The sequence below is a fragment of the Actinia tenebrosa genome, unplaced genomic scaffold (genome assembly GCF_029948245.1).
Source record: "Actinia tenebrosa isolate PJP-AT-01 unplaced genomic scaffold, QUT_ActTen_1.0 PGA_scaffold5__44_contigs__length_20552954, whole genome shotgun sequence".
NCBI classification, from domain to species: Eukaryota; Metazoa; Cnidaria; class Anthozoa; order Actiniaria; family Actiniidae; genus Actinia; species Actinia tenebrosa.
This window is the reverse complement of record NW_028292582.1, coordinates 9,959,774-9,979,559: the sequence shown is the minus strand read 5'-3', so window position 1 is coordinate 9,979,559 and position 19,786 is coordinate 9,959,774. Positions and strand designations below refer to the sequence as shown.

The following is a 19,786-nucleotide window of genomic DNA, read 5'->3' as shown; positions in this document are numbered from 1 at the left end:
TTCGGGGAAAACGTGAAAACATTTATAAATAGAATAAACCAACTAGAAGGATAATTCATTTGTGAGAGTAAGCTTTGTCCTTTCGGAGACTTGAGAAAGCATTCAAGTCAGTAGGAAGTCAGTACAGTCACACTATATAATATAGCAAAGTTTGATAATCATTCTATAATTTTCAAATCAGAAAAGAAAGGAAAAGAAAAATAGAGAAACCAAAGCTTGAGAAGGTACTACTTTTTGGTCACCTATCCAGGTGCTAACCCTCCTAAGACGGGCTTGACTTAGTATCTTCGATGCCCAAGTTTTTTCCACTGCGCCACGGTTCCATGAAATTTGCATAACAACAGCCGTGAAAACAATGCACCGAATAGACTAGACTTTTTAGCATTAGATTTTCCACCGATTTCGTGCGTGGCAGAGATGCAAGGGATTAGCCGATATGGTCTGGGGGCCGGCTGTTCTCTCCCCTGATGCTTCGGCTAGAACATTTTCTTGCGTAATTCGTACACCCAAGGGCAGAAGGATTTAATCGCCGTCAGGTCCGAAGTCCATACGACGCCTCAGCTCTGCGGGTGTCTCGGGGGTATGGCAAAGTGAAATCGTTTTTGTTTTTTGTTTTTTGTTTTTTGTTTTTTTTTTTTTTACTTTCAAATCACATCGTAAATTTTTTTAATTATTCGCTATGGCAGGATAACATGAGAAGGACAATTCACTTGTGAGAATGAACTTTGTCCTTCCAAATGGTAGGGTATTCGCGGGATGTTGGAAGCGGATAAAATTTAGCGCGGGATCCGGGAAACTAGAAAAAATCTTACGTAGTGATTTGGGATATTTGCATCGGCCGTGACTCAGGCGAATTCGATGTCCGGGATGTGTGATTTTGCGCTTTCTGCTTTAAGGGGAAAAAGTGAAAATATTAATAAATGAGATAAATATTCGAACACCTTTTAATATGTCGATCATGAATTGTCGCAGGACACGGGATTTCGGGGGAAAATGCGCGTGTTCGGGATTTGGGCCCCATTCCATCGAGACCCTGTCTTTGGATTTGGAATACTCTTGGATGGGTGAATGGATGGATGGATATAGGTGGGTGAATGGATGGATAGATTGTTCCTTTCCTTTATAAATTAGCAATTTTTGACCAAGTTTTTGGTCACTTATTTAAATTGCTGTTTTTGTTTAACCTTTCTCCTTTCTCGTAAACAGTTTAATAAAATAAAATTAACGTGCTTCAATTGGCAACAATTACTGCATAAATTCGTTAATTATTCTAAATTTAAGTTTTATCAAATGTACGAACGCTTTTCAAAACTTAATTAAAGAGCTGTCAACATATCCAACGAGAACGAGGTGTAAATGAATAATCTATTCAAATAAATAACAAAACCGCCATAAACATTGTCCAAATACATCAGAGAATTCCCTTTGTGAATAACAGCTGTATTTAGACATATGTCAACCGTTCGAACTCTACAAATATAATTCTAAATATAAATATCCTCACCAAAGAAGTAGTTTTATCTTTGAAACTACAGATTTAAGGATCACGGAAATTCGGTTCCAAAAAACCCGCGTGCGTTATTCCATTCATCATTTCTATTTACGCTTTCACTTAGGATTTTAAGAGCGCCGTTTCAAAATGTCTGGAAAGTTGAGCAGACTATTGATTTTGAAAGCTCTTTTAGTAACATTTCCATATTACTCTGAATTACAAATCTCGAGTTCTAATGCTAAGTTTAGTGTTCACAACGAATCCGTGAAAATTTCACCAGGCGTTTACAGAAATGGGACGTTTCTTCTTGGAGGGCTATTTGCCATCCATTTTGCAGCTAAAAACTCGACGAACTCTCTAGAATGTGTTGGACGGTGGAATGGAAGAGGATTCGAGGAAGCAAAAGCCATGTTGTATGCGATTGAGAAGATAAACAATGACAAAAGTATTCTCCCTGGAGTTAAGCTTGGAGCAGACCTCAAAGATACTTGTAATAGCGTTGATTTTGCAATCCGTAGTTCGTTGAATTTTAGCTTTATAGATAAAAATATCCAGACGAATAAGTGTCCTTTGAGAAAACAGTTGGATATTTCAGATACTATAGCAATAATTGGTCCAGGAACCAGCGATGTAGCCATCGCTATTACGAACTTAGCGGGCCTTTTCCACATTCCTGTCGTCGACTTTTCATCCACAAGTCGACTTCTGAGCAACCGTATTCGCTTCAAATATTTCTTAAGGACAGTTTCGTCTGATATTCTATTATCAAAAGCGATTGTTGATTTGATGCTTAGATTTGGATGGAATTTCATTCATGTTTTGTATTCGGATACAGATTACGGACGCTCTGCTTTTGAGACTTTTGAGTACGTCCTTACCAAGAATTCAATGGCTGCAAAGATCTGCAAAGCAACGAAAGCTTCGTTCAACATCCATTCAAGTAAAAAACATCTGAATCAAATCGTCGATGACATTAAATCCGAGCGACAAGCAAGAGGAGTCGTTCTGTTTACCACAATACAAGACATAGAGTTGATCTTGAACAAGTTCGACGAAGAGAATATGAAAGACTACGTTTTCATCTCGCCTGATTATTTTAGCGGTTCTATCAAGCAATTTAATTGCTCACCTCGGATGTTAAGGCGTTTAATAGGTATCGTTCCTCATACAAACGAAGGAGTTTCAGTCCATGATATTGTTGAAGAGTTCTCTTCAAAATATATCAAGGAATCTTTGCGGAATACAAGGTGGGAGGAAGAGAGTCGATATGAAACTACAAGGTTTTGCCATTCGCTGTTCGTTCCTTACGTAATTGATGCTGTTTATGCTGTTGCATATGGATTGCATAATATATTGAATTGCAGTCAAGCAACTGGATGCGGAAATGCAGTGCAGAGATTTGCAGAGTTAAACAGGCAAGTAAAGGGAACCGAGGGGAGGGTATCAATACTGTATTCCACTTCTACCTCTGTGGGGTTTCGATCAAGCTCGATTCCCGTGAACTCAGCATCGCATGTGAATAGAGTTTGTCTCTCCCTTTATTCGAGAAGTTTTCTCAGTTTATATCAAAAATGTTTAAAACTTTTATTTATTTTCAAATTTCAAATTTTGAATGGAATCATAGAAAGAAAGATCAGTGAAAAAAACATTTTTTAGCCCATTTTAAGGCATTTTTTTAGACATTTTTTCTTAGTACATTGAAGCATCCGCTTAAATAGAATCTTTAAGTTATACCTGCAGAAAAGCAAATAGTCGAAGATTTTTTTTTTAACGTTTTAAGCATTCATGTACTTGTGCATATGAAGAGGAAGCTTTTTGTTTATATCCGAATCCTGCCACTTCTGCTATTCATGTTTTGATACTTGTTTGTTCAATTCGAAAGTAAGTCTATACAGTTCCTCCTTCGGTAAATACAACTGCTCTTTCAGAAGTGGATAAGTAGAATTGGTTAAATAGAGGATATTACATGGGCGCGCAGAGATACGAAAAGCGAACGAGTGAGAGATTTTCAAAACGAGAAGATAAATTTCGTATCTCCAAGCGCCCATGTAATATTCTGTTTATTATATATTTATCCATAAAATCAACTTAACAAGCTTTTTATTATTATAAAAAGTTTTTATTTATAAACTATAGCTTTTAAAATACACATGGTAACGATATTTTCACATGTGAAAATAACATGTTATTTTCACATGTGAAAATATCAGTTTTTCGAAAAGGAGAAATATAGGTATTTTATGGATAATTATATGATAAACAGAAATATACGTGATAACTAGAAACGTTATCCAATGATTTGAAACCTTTTTAACATCGATATCGGATGTGTTTTTTCCCATGTCAATCCATTTGCGTTCCTCGTAATTTTTCAAAAAGATTTATTTTCTTTTGAAATCTTTTTCACATTCCCATGTGTTTTTGTCGTCTTTTTTGCACAAAAAATGACACCTATATATCGCTTTAGAATGGCAACAAAAAACGATTTAGGATATTTTCAAAAAACCTTATTTTTTGATCATTTTGGTATGGACGATCTTGAAAATTCATTTAAAAAGGTATTCATTCTGAAACTAAACGATTGAAAATGACTTATTGTCGACGGATCAAAAAACGGTTCAAAAATGCAAGCCTGCATCCGAAATATATTGTGAAAGCTGGCGGAACAATTTAAAAAAGCACTCTCACTTAGTCACGATCTTTTCCAACAGTCACGTATTTATGAATTCTAAGATGGCGGCCATTAGGCACGTGACCTCGAGCTGTTTGTTTTAAACTGTATGTGGTTGTTTTTAAATGAAAACGCTTAAACTGATAGAAGCAAAAATGGACTATTTGTTCACCTTTACGAGTTACTATTAGCTGTTCCGAGATTGAGGGAAAATCTAGAACGAGTTAGCGTTGCATTGCATTAGGTTGGAGGAATTTACTAACAGATTTTGTTAAAAATTCCAGGAATGGAGACGCCTTTCTTCAAAGTATTCAGTCAGTCCGATTCAAAGGTCTAACACGTGACCCAGTGTCGTTTACCAAACATGGTGACAGCGATGGAACGTACGACATCAACATCGTAAATCCGCTGACCGATACGTGGATGAAGTTTGGCTCATGGACGTCAAATATATCTTACGAAGATGGCGATGATGCTGTTATTGGGAATCTTTCTGTGCTGACGATAGACGAACGAATGCTTTGGGAAATATGGAACACGACGTACAATGTTAGTGGGATTCCTGTGTCAATCTGTGGAAGAAAATGTCCGCCAGGGCACTGGATGCGAAGCGAAGAGCATCATCAGGTTTGGATTACCTAGACTCCTCTCGAACAATCTTCTAGTATAGAGTTTATAAGTTGTGACGTATTTCCGGGTCCAATTACCCTGTCATTGTAGGCTGGTAATGAAATTCATGAGGTTCATTCAGCTGATTGATACCAAGCAATAGAATACTCTATGTTGATAGCACATTACGTGCAGTGTTTGCCTGTCATTGTAGGCTGATAATGAGATTCATGAGGTTCATTCAGCTGATTGATACCAAGCAATAGAATACTCTCTGGTTGATAGCACATGACGGGCAGTGTTTGCCTGTCATTGTAGGCTGGTAATGAGATTCATAAGATTCATTCAGCTGATTGATACCAAGCAATAGAATACTCTCTGGTTGATAGCACATGACGGGCAGTGTAGGCACAAAGGTTTCAGTATGAGGCTACGTCCTAAATGCTCAATCATTCGTGACAGGCGGTAAGAATGTGTGTGACAAGCGAAACATATCTCGGAAGTGGGCTATTGAGAATCGAATTGTCAACCGCCCTTTTTTCTTTATGCTTAATATTTCTTTATTTCAGTTCGTTTTGTTTTAAAGTTGATTGTAATTCACTTATCTTCTTATTCTTTTTAGACTTGCTGCTGGAAATGCAAACCATGCTCACGCAACTACATCTCCAACAATCCTGTGAACACTAGCTGCAGAAAGTGTCCTCCACGCTATTGGCCAAACGCCAACCACTCATCGTGCAACCCAATCGTCCCAACCTCAGTCCTCATTACAGATACTCCCGGAATCGCCATTGCCATAGCAACAACACTTGGCTCAATAACAGTAATTTTCGTTGCCATGGTATTCTTTTATTACGGCGATACGCATATCGTACGGTCTTCGAGCAAGAGGCTTTGTTTTGTCATGTTGTGTGGGATTTTGTTGGGTTATGCGACGTCGTTGGCTTTGTTGTTTGAGAAGAGTGAGGAGTTGTGTAGGATCGTTTTGTTTTCGTTTAGTATCAGTTTTTGTATTATTGTGGGGACATTGTTGACCAAGACCAATCGTATTCATCGGATTTTCAGCAAGAAAGCGATGCGAAATGGTAAGAAATAATAGAATAAAACAAAAATCTTTAGCCAATCTAACAAGGAAACGAACGAACGAACGAACGAACGAACGAACGAACGAACGAACGAACGAACGAACGATAGAACGAACGAACGAACGAACGAACGAACGAACGAACGAAGAACGAACGAACGAACGAACGAACGAACGAACGAACGAACGAACGAACGAACGAACGAACGAACAATTTCAATAAGAAGAAAAAACACTGATCTACAACTTACACTACCAACACAAAAAAATCAAATCTTCTTAAAACTTAACGTATTTAAAAGATAAATAAGAAACCTGGCGCAACAAATATTGATGTAAGATTTTTGAATACAAAATAAGTTACACATGAGAGGCAAAATTATTTTTAAAGAAAATTTACACTTACATCTATTTTCAGGTACACCTCCATTCCTAAGCGACAATTGGATGTTATTATTCATAGCTGGCTTCGTAATCGTAGAGGTGGTAAAGTAGAAATTATGCGTTCGGTGTGTATATAATGAAGTAGAGAAAATAAGAGAAAAATATCATATGCCCTTGGCAGGATTTGAACCCACGTCTTCGGTATTCTAGTCCGATGTGTTAACCACTACACTACAAGGACCAACCACGCTGGTAACGCAGCCAGAATATGAAATGTAGGGTATTCGTGAGGATCCCAGAGCGATATTTTTTCTCTATAGGTAAGTTGAACACCGTAAATGTACGCAGATAATAGACATAGTAAAGTAGAAATTATGCGTTCGGTGTGTATATAATGAAGTAGAGAAAATAAGAGAAAAATATCATATGCCCTTGGCAGGATTTGAACCCACGTCTTCGGTATTCTAGTCCGATGTGTTAACCACTACACTACAAGGACCAACCACGCTGGTAACGCAGCCAGAATATGAAATGTAGGGTATTCGTGAGGATCCCAGAGCGATATTTTTTCTCTATAGGTAAGTTGAACACCGTAAATGTACGCAGATAATAGACATAGTAAAGTAGAAATTATGCGTTCGGTGTGTATATAATGAAGTAGAGAAAATAAGAGAAAAATATCATATGCCCTTGGCAGGATTTGAACCCACGTCTTCGGTATTCTAGTCCGATGTGTTAACCACTACACTACAAGGACCAACCACGCTGGTAACGCAGCCAGAATATGAAATGTAGGGTATTCGTGAGGATCCCAGAGCGATATTTTTTCTCTATAGGTAAGTTGAACACCGTAAATGTACGCAGATAATAGACATAGTAAAGTAGAAATTATGCGAACGCATAATTTCTACTTTACTATGTCTATTATCTGCGTACATTTACGGTGTTCAACTTACCTATAGAGAAAAAATATCGCTCTGGGATCCTCACGAATACCCTACATTTCATATTCTGGCTGCGTTACCAGCGTGGTTGGTCCTTGTAGTGTAGTGGTTAACACATCGGACTAGAATACCGAAGACGTGGGTTCAAATCCTGCCAAGGGCATATGATATTTTTCTCTTATTTTCTCTACTTCATTATATACACACCGAACGCATAATTTCTACTTTACTATGTCTATTATCTGCGTACATTTACGGTGTTCAACTTACCTATAGAGAAAAAATATCGCTCTGGGATCCTCACGAATACCCTACATTTCATATTCTGGCTGCGTTACCAGCGTGGTTGGTCCTTGTAGTGTAGTGGTTAACACATCGGACTAGAATACCGAAGACGTGGGTTCAAATCCTGCCAAGGGCATATGATATTTTTCTCTTATTTTCTCTAATCGTAGAGGTGATGATCTGTATCCTTATTGTCATGACATCTGAGAATACTTTAATGGAGACGATATACACCGAAGTATCAAACGAAGCCTTCGTTCAATGTAAATTCACTGCAACTTACGCCAACTACAACATGGCAATATGGTGGACTTACAACACTGGTATCGTACTAGTATGTACCTACCAAGCCTATCTTACAAGAAAAGTCCCTGGAAGTCATAACGAAGCGAGATTCATTGCATTTACAATGATAACAATATCAACCGATGTTTTAGTGTTTTTTCTCTCTTTTTATGGAACCGAAGGACGCTATAAAGACATTCTTGTCAGCACGTTTTTGATTATTGCTGTAACAGTGACGCTCTGCTGTATTTTCCTGCCGAAAGTTTACGTCATTTTACTAAAACCAGAAAAAAATGTCGATCTAAACCCGGTCAGGAGTATGGGAACTATAGATACTCCCGAAACCGAAATGAGAAAAATCAGTCATATGAGTCAGCGGTCTTGCACGTCGTATTTGAGTTCGTCATCGACTACTAGTGGCCCGGATCAGGAGAATTCGAAATTTATTCCCGAAAAATATCACGAAGATGTTGTTGGCTTACCACAAAGAAAAGTGAGAAAAATGTCAGTGTTTGGGGAAAATGGTATATATTTAAATTCAAGCGAAGATGTTTTGAACGGAAGGGAAAGTGGACCGACGAGTATGGAGACGATGTTGGATGACGACGAGCACGCTGGGAATGGGGTCAGCGGTACACGTGGAAGGGTTTCCCGGATGTTATCGGATATAAGCGTTAAAAGTGTGCATTTTGAAGATGAAAAAGAGCCGAGTGTGATTCTAGAAGAATATGACCCGAGTTATTTGGATGACTATGAATACAGAAGGCGAAAATCTACCATATAAACTGATTTATATTTTAACTTTATTTTTTATTATCACTTGTACTTAATTGAGCATATTTTAGCTTAGGCCTAAGGTTTTAAAATATCAGCCGGACAACATATCATTCTCTCAAAAAAAAAACAACCTATGTTTCACTAGACCATTTCACGGACCCCGTTACTCAACCTCAGCCTCGTCAGCGTGTAATTATTCTTTAGAATTTGACTACAATCCGCAGTAATGAAAGGAATTTACACATCAACGAACAATTGAAACACTTAACAATTTCACAGGTTGTAGGCAATTTCTAAAGAATATATTACACGCTGACGAGGCTGAGGTTGAGCCGCGGGATTCGTGAAATGGTCTATTGCATCCATATTCATGTGTCTTTTCATGTGGAACCGTTAAGCAAAGAAATAATACTCTAGGGAATGTCACATGGTCTGAAATGGGAAAATAAAGTGCACCTAACTCCTGATACAATACTTTCAATATTGATTCTACATAATGTGAATAGTTGAATGGTGAAATATTTCTTCATTTGAATGTTGTGTCTTTAAGTTATGAAGGTCTATACTTCCATTTTGTTACTGACTGTGACGTCACCCCAGGCTTTTGAGTGTAATTCGTTTACATTTTTAATACCAAACACTAGCCATTATGAGATATCAAATTTACAATATATATTGTGGAAATCTTGTGTATAATAATGTTTTTTAAATATCTTTTGTGTGAACCAGTCAAAATTTGTATATTTAATGAAGCCTGAAATGACGTCACAGTCGGCATATTGCTAGTATAAACCTTTATAACTTAAAGACGCAACATTGAAATGAAGAAATATTTCACCATTCAACATCAACATTATGTAGAATCAATATTGAAATTATTGTATCAGGGATTGGGCGCACTTTAAGCTTCATTGAGCTTTGTATTAATTTCATGGATTTTTTTATTATTTTTAAAAACGCTTTTCGCGGCTTAAGTTTAATCTTCTGGAATTAAATAGTAATAATTATTGAGCAATTATATTTAGCAAATATGAAAACCATTATAAAGGACTGAATAAAAATTTATGAAGATATATATACTGAAATGTCAAGTAGTGAATAACATTAGCGCATGCTCCAGGTTATTATAATATGCAAATCTGGGCAGGGCAGAAAAACGTTTTTTGGCCATTCGCCATAAAGACAGCTTTACAATATTTTGTAAACACGTTCTTTTGGAGCCAAATAGCAAAATATCAAATGCTACCAAAAATTTATTGAATGCGTATTTGAGATATAAAACTGTGTACTTTGAGAGAGGTGATATTTTGATCAGCAAAAAAACTGACATTTTCGTGAATACTAATAAGTAGATTTACTCTAATTCGACAATATTTCGTCACAAGTCTCAAGCAGCAGTAACACAAATTAAACGCTTAAACATTTGGAGTATTAAACTCAGTTAAATAAAAAAAATCGTGAGCGGGGTTGTCGTTTTTCTGCCCTGTCGCAAATCTGAGTTTCTGCGCTAAAATGCACGGCGCATGCACGAAAGCGTTCCTGTACTGTCGCTCTACTTATTCACAATATATTGCAAATACAATGCCCACAGCATAAAGTGTAAAGTTCTTAAACTCATGCACTGCATAACTATCTACAGATGAATCCCATGCACCTCTACTTGCGATGCGGACATCCTGGTTGTTCACATCTCCGATGATTACGTGACATACATATTTGTAACGTGGGTAACGCAATCGTTTGACTCGCTCTTTTAGTTGGTCTGAAAGTTGTACGGTCAGCTGTTTGCATTGGTTGGGGTCGTACACTTTGTTTTCAAGATTTTCTTCCAGGATATCTTTGATTATAGCTTTAACTTTGTATTCCTATGGATATACAAAAGATACCGTTTGAAAAATATCTTCTAGCTAATACTGCTACTGCTACTGATACTGCTACTGCTACTGCTACTGTTACTGCTGCTGCTGCTGCTACTGCTACTGCTGCTGCTGCTGCTACTGCTGCTGCTACTGCTGCTGCTGCTGCTGCTGCTGCTGCTGCTGCTACTGCTGCTGCTACTGAAAGCAATGGTTCCCATATATATAAAATTGGACCATAGTTCGGTTTGATCTCGATCCGTAACACATACCTGGAAAGGCTTCACCGGTTTCATGACGTAAGGTCTCGGCATGTTAACAAAGAAATCACTAGCGCTAGTTTCTTCTCGTTCCAGTCTACTGACAGTGTTTCTACTTGAGCGGCCATCATCATTTGCAAAATCCTCGGGCGACCACGCATGCGCTAAATCGTACTCTCCCCAATCTCCTCGCTTCCTTCTCAAGACCATCAAATCCTTGGATTTCTCTTTTAATCCTTTAGAAACATTTTTTGCAGCAATGACACTGTAGATTGTGGAGGGAATTTTATCAACGTTTGATGGCTCTTCTTTTTCGGGTTGGTTCTTGTTTCAAGACGTGTTCGTGTTGGTAGGGAAATAGTTATGCGTCTTTAATCAAACAATCACTTCTCTAAGTATCTAATTACAACTGCGTAAGCTAATATTGTAACATCTCCCCTTTTATAATGTTTGAAATACATGGCTGGGATGATATAGAAAGATTTTAAAGATTTAAAAAATAAATGACCAAACAAAATGGCTGACTAAACTACGAAATGATTATATGGATATTAAAGTTCAACTGTAACAAAATCAATGTCCTATAAATGTTCGGTAGTCAAGTAAACCGATCAGGTTTCTTAACCACTCTCTGACTTCTTCGCAGTACAGGTGGATTGACCGTGGGTTCTGACGCAGGTAGAACTTGAGGTGTCCTTGCACTGTCTGCCTCTGGTGATGCTTGTGTGTCACTAGCTGGTTCCTTCGGTGCTTCGTCGACGGGCTTTAAAAGCTGTCTGTTTCGGCGAAGTAACTCTCCGTTCGACTCAACTAGGTATGACCTGTCTGAGAGTTTCTCTTTACAGTTCCCTACTTCCCAGGGCTTGCCTCTCTGGTTTGGCGCTACTCTTACCTCTTGGCCTATTTCTAGGTCTGGTAGGACCTTTACATGTCTGTCGTAGTGACTTTTGGCTTTCTGGCGCTTAAGGTGGATTTTGGTTGTCACACCTTCCGCTACTTTGGGATACAGAAGGTTAGTTGCTATGGGGACTAGTGTCTTTGTTCTCCTAGACATCAAGCGCTGTACTGGGCTGCTCTGCATTCCTTGAGTGGGGGTATTCCGATAATCTAGCAAGGCTAACCACGGATCTTTACGGTCTTGCATGGCTTTCTTGAGCAGGCTCTTGGCTACTTTCACTGCTGATTCCGCCTTTCCATTTGACTTTGGGTGGTATGGCGATGAGGTGACATGTTTGAACTCCCAGTCTCTTGCGAATTCAGCAAACTCGTTGCTGACGTATTGAGGCCCGTTGTCGGATACCAGCACATCGGGTATCCCATGTCGACTGAACTGTTCCTTCAGAAACTTGGTAATGGATGCTGAGGTTGTATCTTTCAGAGGACTTATTTCTATGTAGTCTGAGTAGTAATCTACCAAGACTATATAGTCTCTGTTCTGCAGCGTGAAAAGATCTGTGCCTAGTCTGCTCCAAGGTCTGTCGGGTATTTCGTGCGACTGCATTGGCATGCTGGGGTTACTTGGTTGATATTCTGAGCACACATGACAAGCCTTTACTGCATTTTCGATGTCGTGGTTCATTGCTGGCCAGTAAACGCGATCTCGTGCTTTCCTTGCACACGCCTCGATTCCTTGATGACTTGAGTGTAACCTCGCGACTACTTCAGATCTGAGGGCTCGAGGTATGATGATGCGTTGATTCTTGAATAAGATGCCGTTGTGGAGTGTCAGTTCCTCTCGGAAATGCCAGTAGTCTCTGATAGCTACTGGTACTTTGTCACGTACGTCAGGCCATCCTATTAGTATAGTATTCTTAAGTGACTGCGTTGTAGGGTCTTGCTCTGTGGCTTTTTGTAGTTGCGCTAACCTTTCACTTGTGACCTTTACATTGTCGAGGGGGTTGATTCCTTCTAGTTCTAGCGCAAACACTTGGAACTCGTCTCCAGGTTCTCCTTGGTCTGCGAGGAAGGCTCGTGAGAGGTGATCTGCCACGTACATTTGTTGTCCTGGCTTGTAAGTTACGTTCAGGTTGTATCGCTGTAGGCGTAATATCATCCTCTGTAACCTGCTGGGTGCTGCTAACAAGGATTTCTTGAAGATCGCTTGCAAAGGTTTGTGGTCTGATTCTACTGTTATCAGCTCTCTCCGTGTGATGTACTGGCTGAACTTTGCACAAGCGAAGACGATTGCAAGACATTCTTTTTCGATTTGTGCGTAGCGTTGCTCAACTGGTGTGAGAGTTCGGGATGCAAACGCTACTGGTTGGCCGTTTTGAAGCAAGGTTGCTCCGAGGCCTTTCTCACTAGCATCACATTGGATAGTGACTTCTTCGCTCATGTCATAGTACTTGAGTACTGGATGCGCAATCACGAGTTGTTTAACTTCTGAGAAGGCTTTGTCGTGCTGGCGTGACCACACAAATCTTGCATTCTTTGTGGTTAGTTCACGAAGAGGCAGTGCGACTTCTGATAGTCGAGGGAGAAACTTGGAGAGATAATTTACAAAGCCTAGTAGGCTGAGTGTCTCTTGCTTGTTGGTAGGCTTTGGCATTTCGGTCACTGCTTTGACCTTATCTGGATCTGGCTTGAGTCCGGTGGATGACAAGATGTGTCCCATGAACTTCACTTCTTTTCTCCGCATGATGAGCTTCTTGCTGTTCAGCTTTAAGTTGATCTGTCTTGCTCTCTTGAGCAGACGTAGCAGATTTTCGTCATGGTTTTTGTTGGCTTCTGCTAATGTGTCACCGTAACCGACCACTAACATATCGTCGCGGAGCACTTCCACGCCTTCTAGGTCTCCCAGTCGCTCGTGTAGGGTGCTTTCGAATTCCTCTGGGGCTGAGCTGACGCCAAAAGGCATGCGTAGATATCTGTAACGGCCAAATGGGGTCCAAAAGGTTGTAAGCTTACTGCTAGCTTCGTCCAAACCGATTTGGTAGAACCCATCCTTTGCGTCTAACGTTGTGAAGACTTTGGCCTTGCCGAGTCTGGGTAGCATCTCGTCCATCGTAGGCATTTGGTATTTGGGTCGTTTGATCGCTTTGTTTAGATCTTTGGGATCCAAACAGATTCGTATCTTTCCAGGTTTGGCTACAACGACCATGCTGCTGATCCATTCGGTGGGTTCTGTCTCTTTGACGATGATTTTCCTTTTCTCGAGTTCAGCTAACTTTGTTTTGACTTCCTGGCGAAGCGTAACTGCGATTCTTCTAGGCGCGTGTTGAACTGGCGTGACATCTGGGTCAACTGCGATTGTAGCGTTACCAATGTTTCCCAATCCTTCGAAGACGTCTCGAAAATCTTTTAAGATACTTTCTTTAGTTAGGGGCAGAGTTCCGGTTTCTTGAACCGCGTGGACTTGATGATCGATGTTTAACTTGATTAGATCTAATTGTTGGCATGTCTCGGCTGATAAAATTGGTTTGTGGTTTCCGTTGACAACCTGAAATTTGAAGCAATGTTTTTCGTTGACCTTAAGTGTCACTTCACCTAATGTTTCCATGACTGATCCATCAAACAATCGTAGTTTGACATTGCTTTGCTTGAGCGTCGGATTACCGTCTTGGTTGATGATTGCTACATCCTTGTGGCTGATTACGTTACAGGTCGCTCCTGTGTCTAGTTGGCAGTCCAAATCCGTTTTATAACTGGAATTGGTGTTCATAAACTCAAGCTTTGCAAAAAGCTGCTTGCCCTTCGTTTTCACCGAACCAACTTCTTCAATCTTCAACGTGAATTCGTCGGATGAGTATTCTCCTTCTTCTGATTCTCCTGATTCAGCTGTCATCGCTTTGACATTGCTTGACCTCGATTTACACACAGACGCGAAATGGTTTTGTTTCTTGCACGTTTTGCATTCACGGCCATAGGCGGGGCAATCTTCTAACTTGTGTTTCTGAGAACCACCACAGCGGTAGCACTTATAACTGCTCGTTCGTCGACTTGTAGTTCGTTTACTGTCCTCGCTTGGCGTTCTGTGGGAACGTCTGTTGTTGTACTTGTCACTTGGCTTGCTTGGAGATTTAGGCTTCCGTTCTCGTATTTCATTGATTTCTTCGTTATTTGTCTTATCCACTAGACTCATGGCTTTTAACTGACTGCTAGCTAATTCACTTGAGCGGCAAATGTTGAGGGCTTTGTTGAGATCTAGACTGTCCTCTTTTAAAAGACGTAGTTTTGTTGCGTGTTCTCGTATACCAAGAACGAGTCGATCCCTGATAAGCTCTTCCGTTAACGGACCAAACTGACATGATGAAGCGCATTTTCTAAGGCGATTTACGTAGCCATCTACGGTTTCTTCTGGGCCTTGAGTACAGCTGTTGAACAGATATCGTTCGTACACCACGTTGCGCTTTGGTTTGAAGTAGGCTTCTAGCGCGTTTAAGCATGTGTTTACGTCGTTCTTTTCTTCTTCACTTAACTTGAGATTAAGGAATATTTGCAGACATTCCTTCCCCATTACAGAGCGAAACGTTGCTAGTCGTATCTTTGGGTCTTGCTGGTACAGTCCGGTTGCGACTTCGTAGTCCTCCCACTGTTGTTTAAAGAAGTCCCAATTGTTTACTTGATCTCCTTTGGTATTCATCGGCGTTGGTACCGGAAAATGCGACGTGAATATTGGTCCTCGTGGACCGCTGCTGGTCGAAGCTTCCTCCTTACTTGACATATTACTTCTTCAATGCCTCGGCAGTAGGAACTTGACGGTTTTTTCAGCTACTTTGGAAGCGTTATTTCCAATTTATTTCTGACACCATGTTTCAAGACGTGTTCGTGTTGGTAGGGAAATAGTTATGCGTCTTTAATCAAACAATCACTTCTCTAAGTATCTAATTACAACTGCGTAAGCTAATATTGTAACAGTTCTGTACCGAAGACTTGCGTAAGGGCTTCAGAATCGATTTTGGTTTTGGTTCTTCCCTGACAGTAAACAAACTGACCTTCCGGCTCATGATTGCGGTGAATTTGCGAAGGCAAATCTGAATTGGAAATAAAATTTTCAGTAAGCGAAATAATAATAAATCATTGCCTTTCAGATAAGAGCGTAAACCGCGATCCTCAGGGCTTAGGAAAGGAGTTTCGGAGCTTTGCAATTTGCGAAGAAAAGCATTATATCACGACCCGTTATACCTTCATGTCTTTTCTGATTTATTTTCTTAACTTTGAAAGTCGAAACAATTTAGGAGAAAAATGATATAGGGGAACAGTCATTATTTAGAGAGGGGAGGAAGCTGCTACTCAATAGTGGCTGCATTGGAGAGAAGGGGGGCACATACTATGAAATGGTTATTCAATTAATTTTTCAGGCTTGTATACAACTGGAAGAAGACGAAGAGGATCTAAAAAAATGCGCATCTGATGAAAGGCAGGGGAGGGGTCTGGATAAAGGAAACAAAGTATACCTAATTTTGGACCACCCCCACCCCCATCCCCCCACCACCACCACCACCTCTCCCCTTGTAAATAATGACAGTGGTCTCAAAGACTTTGAAAGAATAATCTAGGCAGACTATGAGTTCTCTGAAATACTGAATTCGTTTCCTTTGAATTTCTTGTGTCATAATTTTACAGAACAATTTCGCACACACAGTTGTGATTTTTTGCTGAGAGGGAGCTCGAGAAAGAATGAGAAAGAAAACGCAATTTCGAATAACGTGGCATTAGAGAGTTTTAGATTGACATTCACGGCAAACGTGTAACGTCAGTTGATCAGTTAAAAATTCTTTTAAATTACTGAAAAAGAATCGCAATAAAATCCAAGTAGTAGAAAAACAAAAGAATATTTGTTTGTGATATGAAAGTTTGCAAGAGGTAAAGTAAAATACAGGAAAACGATGAAAACATGGTCACGTTTGCCGTTGGCGGGAAGAAAAAAAGTCAATCTAAAATTCTCTAATTGCTCTTTGGCAAACGGCAACTCATTGCGCACCCAAAAGACTCACTTCAACATGACTTAAAGCCAAAGGCCGCTGCCAAACACAGCAAACTTAACTTCGCCAGACACAGTAAACTGACCAAGCTGATTATGACAGTGTTTCAACATTGTTTTTTCAATTGGTTCATGTAGTTTGTCTGTCTACTATACTTACGTATAAAGTTCTTGCGATTAACCTTCGTCTTTGCTTGGTATCTTCGTCAGCTTGATCTTCTTGCGTCTTCTCGGAATGTACGTAGCTAGCCTACAAACTTAGTAATACACTAACCACTGAGTTAGTTCTGTTATTTTCACTCCAAGTTTGACTCTTTGAAATTTACGACCTAGCTATTGAAACAATAAGAGTTCAAACTTTGGTTTGTTTTCTACGTGTTTTTGGTATGTAATGTCGGATAATCTCTTTGATCTGCCCTTGATGTAAAAAGACGCCATGCTATTGTTTTAAAGTCGTTTTTATTTGCTTTTTTGATTAAACAAGACCTACTAGCTTGTTCTTTGGCTAAGATTCTATTCTTTAAGCAAATACTATGATGTCACAGCTTATTGAGGGGAACAGAATACTGAACAACAACGGTGATAATTTCGACTAATTTTAATACGCGTGATATTATGCCTACAATATGGTATTTTGTGGCTAGTTGAATTTCTAAGTTCTAAAAAATATCGGGTTCCTTTTTTCAGTTTTCTTTTTGTTGTTACAGTTCTGAGATATTTGCTTTAAGACACGTCATATTGTAATGTAGCTGTCACTGCTCTCACAGGTAGCCCAAGCTAAGTTTCTGTATTCTGAAAAAATGTATGGCGATGTTTAAAAACCTCAATAAAAGCGTAAAAAATGTAAAATAAAGCACAAAAATCTTAGCTGATCTTTGAAAAGTAGTGCCTCTTTCTCCCTGTTACTCACATTTTGGATTAAACCAGTTTTAACTTTTTTTTCCTCCGCTGTTAAGTTTTTTAAGAGGCAGTCCGTGTAAGGATCGAGCAAAGTGAGAAATGGTCCAAAAATCGACCTACCTCAAACTTTGTCTGTAGAAACCCTTCTATCTGACTAATACACTGGAGCAATTATTTCTCGAAAAAAAGTTTTTGAATTTTTTTATAAGCGTATAACGAATTTCGTCATTTTAGAGGGCACGAAAGCGAAAACTTAGCGAACTTCAAGATTCGCTCAAAGAAAAACCAAAAGATTGTTTCTGATGAAACTTTGAAGGAATATTTTCATGCCCTTGGGCCGCAAGATAAAGTATAATGTTTTATATTTTGACTAAATTTACTGAGCGAAAATTATTTTTGAATAGAGCATACTTTGGCCTTAGTTTCATCACAGAAGTGTAAAATAGCCAATGTTCTAATAGGTCAAAACCAAGGTAGTAGCCTTAGTTATCTAAGACCACACACTTCACAGGAAACTACAAGTGTTGTAGTAATTTTTTTCGATTTAAAGTTCGCGGCCACTCCACTTCTGTCGCAAGGGAGCTGCATCCTTTCTTACCTATTTTCGCGTTTACATGAAATTCTCGTAAACTAAAGCTATCCACGTCAAAAATTATAAATAGTTTCTAGAACTCCGAATAACTATTAAAATGCAACTGAAACTATTTTGGAACATGTGCGAACATAAATTGGTATATTTTTCTGCTGTACGAATTATTTTGAGCAGTTTTTCAGAGCTTGGCAAGCACGGCAAGCATATAATCTTAATTATGCAAATTTTAGCTTTTTTGTTTACATACGCATTCCTTATGTATGGAGAGCGGAAAGCACATGAAATACTCCAGTTGTACAGACTCTGCTTTTACAAAACCTGCATTCTTTGCATGGACAGCTGGAATTTCCCAAAACTCCGCTAAATCTAAAGATTTGGGCGTTTGACACGAAAAATATCAAAAATCTATACTAACCAGTTATGCACTAGTCAATTGAAACCCCCGACCCCCGACCCCCGCGGATAGCGGGGCACTGAACGGGGACGTGACGCGTTTTTGATGTGCTTTTAACAGCATGATTGCACAGGGGGTTCGGGGATTTAACGAATGGTTTTCTCAGCGGTGAATCGAGCGGGGATTTTAACGCTCGTTTGAATATGTAAGGGTCTGGAAACAAGAGGTCGGCCATCTTGAAAAATACCAAGAAGGCGTTGTGATTCCAAGCACAGGCAGCCCGTAACCTAGTACAGAGCAGTATGTTCTACACAAAACACATGCTCAAACAAACTTATAGCAGTTTCTACCTATACACTTTTACACTGAACTCCACTGTTTGGAACCTTTCTTAAAATTGTAACCTTAATAGGGGTTGCATCGTCGTGTACGGGAATTCTATTCAGGGGAATTCTATTCAAATTCAAATTTCAAGTAATCGGCTAGTAGTCGTACCCTACGATAGCATAAATTAAACTATAATAAATATTTATGTGCACGCGCTCATGATACATCGTTTAAATATGACTAAAAGATGAGACCACATAACCGAATTCACTTCGTGGTCTAGGGGTTAGGTTTAGGTTTAGGGTTAGGGTTGGGGTTGGCATTGTAGTAGTTCTTTGGTGCCGAAGGTACCGAGTTCGATTCTTGGTGTCTTCACTTAATTTTTTTCTAAGTGAGAAGAACCAAAATTTCTAAGTCCCACTCGTGTGTTCGGAAACCTATGACGTACTTCGTTAATCCGTACACGACGATAGTACCTTAATAGGTTCTTATGTGGAGGGGTCTTAAAGTGAGAATTTTAGCCTAACAGGTTCTTATAGGCGGGTTGTTAAGTCGTTTCGGTCAGTTCGAATGTAGAATCAGATCATGATTTATCTATTAAAACTACTGCTTCGCAATATTTACAAGCATTGTTCATTTTCAATTTAATACCATTAAACTCTCAGCTGACTAGACGTAAACCTAAACGTTTTCGCACGATTTGAGGTTCAGAGCCCATGAAAATATTGAGCAATGAATATTAGTGCATGGAACACTCAACAATTGGCACTGTGTAGCACAAGAATTTGGAGTTGGCGTGAAATGTGCTTCTTGTTGACTACTAAACCAAAATAAGGGGGCCACAATAGCGGCGGTTTTAACAGTGAATGTGTCCCCGACTACCGGGGAAAATGTCTGATTTTAACACCACTCAAATGTTAAATTCCCCGGTATTTCGCGGGGGATCGGGGGGGTGGGGGTTTCAATTGACTAGTGCATAAGTTTTCGCTTTCGTGCCCTCTAA

The 19,786-nt window shown here is 39.5% G+C and overlaps 2 protein-coding genes across 2 annotated transcripts; one reads left to right on the top strand and one right to left on the bottom strand.

Annotated features, from left to right (window-relative positions):
• Positions 1-1,543: 1,543 nt before the first annotated feature.
• On the top strand, positions 1,544-9,243 carry LOC116286946 (metabotropic glutamate receptor 4). Its single transcript, XM_089037454.1, has 5 exons — positions 1,544-2,907; positions 4,448-4,790; positions 5,395-5,857; positions 6,275-6,339; positions 7,642-9,243. The coding sequence occupies exons 1-5, from the start codon at positions 1,640-1,642 to the stop codon at positions 8,536-8,538; spliced, it is 3,036 nt and encodes a 1,011-aa protein (XP_088893580.1). The 5' UTR covers positions 1,544-1,639; the 3' UTR covers positions 8,539-9,243.
• Positions 9,244-9,843: 600 nt separating this feature from the next.
• Positions 9,844-16,973, bottom strand: LOC116286941 (uncharacterized). The gene is made up of 5 exons (XM_089038052.1): positions 16,731-16,973; positions 15,482-15,620; positions 11,297-15,216; positions 10,660-10,971; positions 9,844-10,396 (listed from the first exon to the last, which is right to left on the bottom strand). Exons 2-5 carry the CDS (start codon positions 15,591-15,593, stop codon positions 10,088-10,090), a joined length of 4,653 nt encoding a protein of 1,550 aa, XP_088894178.1. The 5' UTR covers positions 15,594-15,620; positions 16,731-16,973; the 3' UTR covers positions 9,844-10,087.
• Positions 16,974-19,786: the final 2,813 nt, after the last annotated feature.

Bases quoted from the DNA above. Each gene is read 5' to 3' on its own strand.
- LOC116286946 (XM_089037454.1), top strand. From the start codon at position 1,640: ATGTCTGGAAAGTTGAGCAGACTATTGATTTTGAAAGCTCTTTTAGTA. The intron at 2,908-4,447 runs GCAAGTAAAGGG...TAAAAATTCCAG, and splicing joins AGATTTGCAGAGTTAAACAG to GAATGGAGACGCCTTTCTTC. The intron at 5,858-6,274 runs GTAAGAAATAAT...ATCTATTTTCAG, and splicing joins CAAGAAAGCGATGCGAAATG to GTACACCTCCATTCCTAAGC.
- LOC116286941 (XM_089038052.1), bottom strand. From the start codon at position 15,593: ATGAGCCGGAAGGTCAGTTTGTTTACTGTCAGGGAAGAACCAAAACCA. The intron at 10,972-11,296 runs GTACTGCGAAGA...TCTTGAAACAAG, and splicing joins AACCCACGGTCAATCCACCT to AACCAACCCGAAAAAGAAGA. The intron at 10,397-10,659 runs GTATGTGTTACG...GTATATCCATAG, and splicing joins AACCGGTGAAGCCTTTCCAG to GAATACAAAGTTAAAGCTAT.